At 37.2% G+C, this 9712-nt stretch overlaps 1 protein-coding gene across 2 annotated transcripts; it reads left to right on the forward strand.

The window, feature by feature from the left end:
- The first annotated feature begins 4149 nt into the window (after positions 1–4149).
- Positions 4150–9354, forward strand: LOC110443414 (zinc finger and BTB domain-containing protein 44-like). Of its 2 annotated transcripts, none has more exons than XM_021487627.1 (4): positions 4150–4249; positions 5829–6268; positions 6807–7032; positions 7988–9354. In XM_021487627.1, exons 2-4 carry the CDS (start codon positions 5858–5860, stop codon positions 8971–8973), a joined length of 1623 nt encoding a protein of 540 aa, XP_021343302.1. In that variant the 5' UTR covers positions 4150–4249; positions 5829–5857; the 3' UTR covers positions 8974–9354. The 2 variants fall into 2 exon arrangements, with proteins under 2 accessions (XP_021343302.1, XP_021343303.1); XM_021487628.1 differs by lacking the exon at positions 4150–4249 and adding an exon at positions 4339–4441.
- The last annotated feature ends 358 nt before the right edge of the window (positions 9355–9712 follow it).

Consider the following 9712-nt stretch of genomic DNA (forward strand, 5'->3'; position numbering starts at 1 on the left):
CTGGAATATGTCATAGCAAAATTGAAGGCATGCAGATAACTATTTGATTGGTCTCAGATGAAAAAAATGACCAATCGCTAGGATGATACCTGTCCTTTAAAGATTACAAAAGAGAGACGCCCGACTTCAAAGTTTGTCAATTTTTACCGTTACCTGACCGCGAGATTCTTTTGGTGTACATCAAAGGATCGAACTAGTCTTCTTGTCTCATCAGCAAGGTGGCGCACACTGAGCCTTCAATTTTGCTATGACATATTCCAGGGGTGTTGAGAGCGAAAGTGAGCGTTACCGCTGGATATCGAGGATGTGCAAAGGAAGGATTCCGATGTTCAGCGTGCAGAAACCAATCACATATCTATTCCCTTTAAAATTGTTGCTCTCGAACATGCTTGTGAATATAATATTGGCACTGAAGATAGTATTGGTGTTGCTGTTGTAGCTCGTTCAAAGACGACAATCACGTCTTCAGCGTCTGACAAATCCCCGAAATTCAAGGGATTTTGCTTTCTTACGTTTTCAGCACTCCTGGAATATGTCATGACAAACTCGAAGGGTCTGTATGTGTCACAATGAAAACTCTTTTACCCTTTGATGAACATCAAGAGAATTGTTTGGAAGCGTAACTTTAAAATTGAAAGTCGGATTCGCTCCTCTGTAATCTACAAAACGCATGCATCAGCCTAGCGATTGGTCAGGTGTTTTTTTGTTTTATTTTGCCTGAAACCAATTAAATTGCTTACTACTTGTCTTCAATTTTGTCATTACATATATCTTCAAGGGGTGTAGAAATGGTGAGTGAGCGTTACTCCTGAAAATTCGAGAATGCGTCTGACCGGATCTTCAGTCAGGTATGACGACCTACATCCATACAAACATTTTACACGAGCTCATAGTACACATGTACCACTACATGATATAATGACCTGTAAAGTCTACTTTTGATAATTGTGTACGGACTAAAAGAGACAGACAGAGGAGAGAAGCATCCGGAGATTTCCGGTTATTCATAGTAGAAGGAAGGAAACTGTTTTTACAACTATTATTCGGACAGACTAATTAAGTTACCAGATAAATTTGGACTCTGTAAACAAAAATATATAACAAATGTTACCTTATTTTAATATCAAAATAAAGAGAAGAAATAGACGAGGGCCAAGAACAAAACCTTGAGGAACACCATGAGTTAATAGTTTAGTGTTGGAATCGCGGAATCAAAGACTACACTTTATTTTCTGACAGATGATTAAACAAATCATAAAACTTACATTTTGTGTGTGATCATTGTTACGTTGGTGTAATAGGCCAAGACGCCAAACTTTGATTTGTGTCACGGAAAACAAAGCGAATGAGTTGAACTGTTTTTGGCATTTGCAGTCTTTATGAATGGCACAGCTTTGCATAACATTATGATTTGTTAGCCCGAAAGCTGTGCTATTCGTATAGCATGTTAATGCCTTATCAATATAGTTCAATGCTTATACAAGATACAAGATATACAAGATACAAGAATTTTTATTTAGAGTCGTGTTTGTAACAATGCAACTTTAGCTCAGAAGAGCTATTCTTACGACTATTATAACAATCATAATTAATAGAAACAATAACATATCACAAATGTAGCATGCATCCCATATGATTGAATAAAAGGTAAAATAGCACGGTAATTAAAGGTCATGCGAACATAAAGCTCATGAAGCATATACATTAATTTAAGAGACGTTTCAGTCTAATGTACATATATGCCAATATGGCAAAAACTAAAAATTGACACAATACATGCTAATATAGCATAATCTAAAACAACAATGCATACATTTATGAAACAATATTTAGGAATTTGCAGCATAAAAGAAAAATTACACAAAAGAAAGTAAAGCATCACTAAGAACTAAAACTTGTACATGACAACTATTTCTGGAGCAATAAAAACGCAAAAACCCCACAACCTAGAACCAAAAATCAATCCTTCATCTGTGTACAGATGGAACATGTACAGATGGGACCATCCCAAGTGTGGACCAGCCTCCGGAATTCTGGGAAGTATTCACATCTCCGCAATTTATTTGGAAGATTGTTCCACACTCGGGCCACCTCAAACGAGAAGGATTTCTGCCCATACCTTGTAGTTTTTACAGATGGGATTCTGACTGTGAAGTCCCTTCTGAGATCATAAGCAGATTCTCTTAGTTTTACTAAATCACGTATATAATTAGGAGAAATATTGTGTAGTATATCAAAAACTTCACAGCCCATATCTTTTAGCCTCTTAACGTGTAAAAGAGTACTATTAGTAGATTTTAAAAGCTGACTAAAAGATGAGACATAATCACTCTCCACGAATCGCAGTGCACGCCCTGAATATTTTCCATCTTTCTCACACTTTTCAAGCTAGTAAAATGCCAAACCAGTGGGCAGAAATGAAAACTAGATATACTAAAAGAATTGTATATGACTCTCCTACCTTGTTTTATTAAAAAAAAATCCAATTCTTTTAAGAACATTAAGCTGTCTAGAAACCCTTTGAACAAATTTCTGAAACATGTGTATCAAAATTTTGAAATGAGTCAAAACTGACACCAAGTAGCTTCACAGTTTTTTCAGGCTCAATGGTTATATTTTCAATTTTGAAAGAATTAAAAGTCTCAATAGTTTTCCTACCTAGACATATGGCCTGAAATTTAACAGGATTTGCCCTCATGTGGTTTTTGTCAAACCAGTTAACCAAGTTTGAACAGTCTGTTTCAATGGACTGCTTAAGAACAAGAGGGTCCTTGTTGGATGAGGTCACCGTGTTGTCATCCGCATAATTATAGAGTTTGGATGATTTGGCATATACGAACATATCATTAATAAAGATGTTAAAAAGAAGGGGCCCCATAATTGAGCACTGGGGGACTCCCTTGGGCACTTCCAACCAGTCGCCGCATTTGGAGCCCAACTTGACCTGTTGTAATCTGTTACCCAGATAGCTAGATACCAGGTCCACTGAGCCCGAGCTGAGACCATACGCATCCAACTTTCTGAGCAACAGATCATGATGAAGGCAGTCAAAAGCCTTGGACAGATCCATGAGGATGGCAGCGACATACTCACGGTTGTCCAATGCCCTGCGCCAGCCCTCAACTATCTTAACAGGGCAGTTTGGCATCCAAATCCTGATCCGGAGGCTGCTAAGAAGGAATGAAAAATACCATGAAGATATTCTCTGAGCTGATCACTCATAGCTCTTTCAAAGAGTTTGGAGATACATTGTAAAATACTAACAGGCCTAGCTGTAGTTTTGCTTGTCCAAGGCATCCCTCTTCTTAAAGATAGGTACAACCTGTGCTACTTTAAGTTGACTAGGGAAAGTATTTACGTTAAAACTAAAATTTATCACATGACTTAGAGCATAGCTGATGCTTTTACTACTTGCCGGCAAAGCTGTCATTAAAGTTACCAGTTTTAGAGTATTTTATTATAGAAATTAAAAAAATACCTACATACATTCTGCATTAGTATATTATTATATCGTATATGGTTTTTTCAATGAATATAACAGTTATCTTTATGGATGGTCAGTGGTATCCAACGTAACAATTACGACATCATAATATTGATAACGTCAACACGTGGGCCATGGCATTTACAGCCTGTATGAATGCCATAGAAAGTTGGTAGGGTATACATGTTACACGGACAGGACACGAGTCACAACAATGTTTTCCTTTATCATCAATTCAATGTTGAAGCTTTGAATTGTGATATGGCAGATATATATTTATATGAATGAGACAGATTTGCCGGCAAACACCATAATGCCCTATCATTCATACATAGAGGATATTTAATTGTGTCTTCAGTAATAACAAATATGTTTCACGAGTGTGGCAAATATTTTCATATTTTTCACGAGTGGGTAGCGGTAACGTTGTGACGCTAAAATAACGTCACAACAGACGCTATGGCTAACGCACTCGGAACTCCTTGGATGGCTGGATCTTCGCACGCTAGCCACTCGATGTCTGCCGAATGATGGCTAACGGGATATTTTTATTTTCATTTCCGGATTTAGCACTCCCGTCGGGTCGTTTTCAGCGTTATGAGGGCCCCAAAAAGGTATGACAAACGCTTTAATTGGTCGTTCAAATTGTAGTCAGAATTGAGCCTTTAACTGACGTAGATGTACTCTTAAAAAATATCATTGAACATCAAACAGCTGTTAATTAATGAAATGTTGTCATAAAACAACATTAACGAAGTGTTAATGGTAAGTACTGTTCCAATATTTTGTCTTACTTTGGAAATACAATCGTTTCTCTTCGGATGCTAAAGGAGATCGTCGAATTATACACGACACGAGACACACCCACTTGTTGGGGCTGGGATGACAGCTGGCAAACGATGATCAATGACTGTACGCTCAGCTGGTTTACCAAGTAACATGAGTTGCACGTATCGTGTAAGAGTATTTTTAAAAAGTTGTGATCTCCTAAGCCTTCCTGAAGTGTAGAAATCCATATTAGAGGCACCATAAAGAAGAACAACCAAGTGCCTCCCAAGCATGAGTAACCTCAGCTATAGCCAGAGTAACCTCAGCTATAGCCAGAGACTGGAAAGACTCCAGCTACCAACAGTAGCCTTCAGAAGAGCAAGAGGGGACATGATAGAACTACATTTAATTATAAATGGAGTATACGACCAGGAATGCTGCAATATAGTAGTGTTATGGGATGAGGCCGCTCAACGACTCAGCCGTCGAGTAAACTCAAAAACGATATACCCAAAAAGCTCTTCAACCATGCTAAGAAAAAAACACACCAATAAAATCAGCATCAACATGGAATAAACCACCTGAATATGTTACTTCAGCAAATAATGTTAACAAATTTAAAAATGAACTAGACAACCACTGAAAAAACCAAGAACTTTTTTTAAATTACAGAGCTGCAATCCAATAGTTGTCAAATTGTATATATTATACGCTTTATGATACTTCGTATGTATTTTTTTGAGTTTGGTATAGAGGGCTTTATGTATAAGTCCTGAACCGGAAATAAACTAATCTTATCTATCTTATCTTGGGAAACAGTACTATATTTTTTTTAAGTTTGCCCTTTAATGATATTATTTATTTCGGATAACATTGATTTTGGGAATATAAGAAATAAATGAATTGTTCATAAAATCCAGCTTGAATAATAATTTCCTGACAAGAGGAATATTAGACTGCTCAAATAGTATTAAAACTGGGTCTGTTTTTAACATATAAATTTAAAATATTGTGCTTACGAAAAAAACATAAATATGAATCCAACATTTTTCAGTGGCCTGAACTATTTCTATTCCTTCAAAATCTGGAAATATATGACCTAGAAAGGTAAATAAGTAGGTAAAATAGAGGTGAAGGTCAACTTTAAGGTCACAAAATTATATTATTTCCATCAATTGCTGCATAATACAGGAACCTCTGTTCCTTTATGTCAAATACCCAGCTTTGAATCTGTACCACACTGTGTGACTGTGTAATCATGTTTTTTACCACACAAGGTAGTGTAAACTGTACACATGCATGCATCATGCTGGTATGTCCTTGCATGTGTTTGTAAGGTAATAAAATCTGGTTCCAGAACTCTGAATTGAAAGGAGAAAATCTCATAAAGTGTATTATTACCTAAATAAATGTGCTCCTAAAATTACTAAATTAATTTGTTTTCAATATTTTCAATATTGGATGAGAAAATGAAGAAAGTCGTTTATTGTAAATGTAGAATGTTCACACTTTTTAAATGAATGTTATATACATTGTATATAAATAGTGTAGATATAGTGCTGTTATTCTGTTGCAGTGAGGTGTGTACCGGCTGGTGGATAGACGATGAGCCAGGCTCCCCTCTCCATGGTGTACCGTAGTGACAAACAGCTGCCAGCGCTGTTCCATACCTTACATGGATTTTACCGTCTGGGGACATTCTGTGATGTGGTCCTTGTGACCTCTCACTGCAGAATCCGCGTTCACAGTGTCATAATCGCAGCATTCAGCCCGCTTCTGTATCAGATGCTCGGTGGAGAGAGTTGGTCGATTGAGCGTCGACAGCTGGAATTGTCACTGCCAAATGTTGACTATATTTCCTTGTTGAGTCTGGTAGAATACTGTTACACTGGGGTCATCACAGTTGATTCCTCCTCAGCTGACAAGATCTTGGGAGTAGCTATAGCTCTACAAGTGAAGGAGGTGGAGAGATTGTGTGTCACATTTCTTAATGCACAGAGAAGTTTCTCATCAGAGGTTAATATGCCTATTACAAAGTTACTAACTTCATGAATATGTATATTGCATAGATTTGTGAAATTCATCGTTTTTAATTTGACATTATTTAAGGAAAATATTTGAGTTTAATCACTGTTCCATTTATGAGATAAAAATGTAAGCATTAACTGTTTGTATAAGCATGGATATTCTACTTCTATTACTAACTGTGAACATGCTTTAATATTCTATTCATGCTTCAGTAAGCATGGGTATTCTCATTGGTCAATCTACAATTTATTTCCATGGGTTCTTTTCAGCTGTATTGCTAAAAGCAATGGGTCCCACAATGTTTAATTTGAATATTTTCAGAAATTCTATGAGTCCCATCAAAATTCTTAGTATAGGACTGGAGACTTGTATGTAGATTTATATATATTCACATTAGTATTCTATGTACTCCTTTAAACTAGTTTTAACATATATTCTGAAGAAGTAATTGACTTACTGCAGAAAATGGTTGTTTTTATCTTTTTTTTTTCTTTTTTTTTTCTGTGATATTTTCTTCTTCCTACAGTTGGTATTGGATTCAAGGCCTCCAGGCCTAGTGGCAGCATCTCCTGGTAGGGGAGGTAACTCAACATTTGTGGAGATATCAAGTTCAGAGCGGTTCAGCCCTAACGTGTCAACATCAGGTCAGCCATCTTCAGAGACAGGATCGACTGGCCACCCTGACACAGTACACTTAGATTCTGATGTTATTGCGGTGAAGACAGAGACACCAGATCAGCCCTTTGATTATGGTTTGTATATAAGGCACATTTTCTGGAGGGGAGGTTATGAAAAATCTTGATCAGTAGTGTTCTAGATACAGTACAACTATGTATAACATAACCAAAGGGACATTGCTCAACAATAAAACATGCCTATATCAGTCCTCATGGGACATAATGCTTAAGTAAAACATACATAGTTATTATAAACCCAAGGGGCATAATTCTGCATTAAAACATGGTTATAATAAACACAAGGGACATAATCTACAGTAAAACACATGCCGCTTTCGTTTATCACGATCCAAAGGGTTGGACCAGGTGATACAGAGTTGTTCATTTATGAAATAAGATCTGACCTGGAAATTTGATGCTGCTGTCATGCAAGTCTTGACAAAGCCTTGCTAGGCCCGAATAAACAGTTGCGTGCCCGTAAATGTTACATTTAAAAAAAGACAAACCAGTTGTTCAGCAAAAAAGGCCCATGATTTTGATCTACAGTAAAACAATGTTTTGATAAAACTTCAGGAACCTAAAGAATTTGATAAATTGTTTGATACTCACAAGACAACTGCTTCCCAGGAAACAAAACGAAATTTCTGCGAAGCATGAAATTACCATAATAATGATCTAGTTAAATTGTTACTGTCATGATGAGGTAATGAACAATTGAATCTAAGGCAAGATTTTAAGTTAATCTCTATGTTTTTGCGTTTAACATGAATATAAACCATCAAAAGTTAAACTGTTTTATCTAGAAATATTAAAAATGTTATATTTCATCTATTTTACATGTAAGTTCAATTGAATTGAATTAGTTAATGCTTGAATTGTATCCAATAATCATCTTGTAGTGGATTTCATCAAGGTTGATTTCCAGTAGCCAGATACATGTAATTCAATTGATAGAATTTGGCTAGCACATTTTCTCTTCTATGTTATATATTAAACTGCATGTCTTATGGAATGATGTTCCACCTTCCAGATGCTCACCTGTTGCACCAGTCACGAGGACGTGTCATATACCTGGAGGGATCGGATAGTCCTGCTGCAGACAGTCACAGACCTGGAATGTCCACAGTGTCTCATAGCATCATTGACATGTCCAAGATGTCCCCCACCCTTCTTACCATGCACCCTATGTTAATGCCAACAGCACCACCTACCCTCCAACTCATGTCCCCAAAAGGGGAGACAACCCTAGCTCGACAAGCTTCACAATACAGAGAGAGTAGTCGGGACGCTGCGGGTAGTGAATCTCCAGAAAGTGATAGTGTCAGCGTGCAAATTCAGTCTCCAACTGGTCAAGTGGAGAACGAACAGTCACAGGAAGTAGCAAGAGATGATCGTAAGCTGTCAGTGACACTTACTTGCAGTGTGTGTCATGTGCTATTCAATAGTACTGAAGCCCTGACTCGTCACATGGCTATTCACCAGAGCAGTGCCATGTCTCCTGGTACACAGCAGGGCTCATCAGTTCTTAACTCCCAGATGGAGCCGGTAAAGCAACCCTCACCGAATTTCTATCAACGTGTCCATCAGCCTATATCTGGACTGTTGTCCTCGGCAGTGGTGCAGGGTGGGGGTGGACTCTTTAAGTGTGGAACATGTGGCAAAGGTTTTAAGGATGCTCAGTCCTTGAAGTTTCACAGATACAATCATGTCCTTCGACACTCGTGTAACATGTGTGGGAAGCGTTTTTCAAGGAGTTGGAATCTTCATCGGCATCGGAAAACACATTTCCGAATGCCCTCCTGGCCAATGCGTACGGATATCAGGGTCAACGACATAACTGAGTCAGCTACTGCCGATAGTCTGAATCAATCTGAAGACATGGATCAGTCTGTAGATTTGACAGAGGGGGATGATGATGCTACGGAAAGAGAGGAGGAGGAAGAAGAGGAGGAGGAGGAGGAAGATGAAGGAAGGGGTGACCATGTGACAGATCTATTGAGTGGAGACATGGCATGACCATGCGTTGCATTTCGATTCAGATAATATTCTTACTTTATATATAAAAAGTCACTAAATTTTATCAGGTTTTAAATTAAGACATTTCATAGATATACAATGTCTGTGTTTGTTGAAGAACAGTCATATTTGCCATTTTTTTCTAAGTGTGTTTTTAATGTATGTGTAACTGTTATATTGAATATAGTTCATATTTTTTAAATTTCATTTTTCCAATACTAATTCCAATACAGAAACACAGAGGTTATAATGATATACATCTGACACAATTCACAAGGTGTATTTCAGTGGGATTTAATTTTAGTGAAATGATTGTTAAATTTTAGATTGTTAAAATAATATATTTAAAAAAAAAATCTAACAAATGTTATGGCTTATTAGTTAGGTATTCTTCCAGGAGAGCGCTAACTTAGGTATTCTTCCAGGAGAGCTAACTTGTATACTTAAATAGGATTAGCACCCTAGCTTATCAAATTGACAAAACAGGACTGTAAAACCTCGTTATAATGCCAACATTTGTTCAGAGAACTTTTGGCATTATAAAGGGGTTTGGTAATCGTTTGAGGCAAAAGTATAAAGGAATTATTAGTAAAACAAGAAAAAGGGACATTGAAATATGTTGGTGGTAGACAAGGTGGCAAATGAAACGAGGGGCATTCTATGGAGGTTTCACTGTAGTTATCTACTACAGAAGGTACATTGACTGTAGATGCCAACTATAGGGTTATACAAACTAGTA

The sequence above is a fragment of the Mizuhopecten yessoensis genome, unplaced genomic scaffold (assembly GCF_002113885.1).
Source record: "Mizuhopecten yessoensis strain PY_sf001 unplaced genomic scaffold, ASM211388v2 scaffold716345, whole genome shotgun sequence".
Lineage (NCBI taxonomy): Eukaryota > Metazoa > Mollusca > Bivalvia > Pectinida > Pectinidae > Mizuhopecten > Mizuhopecten yessoensis.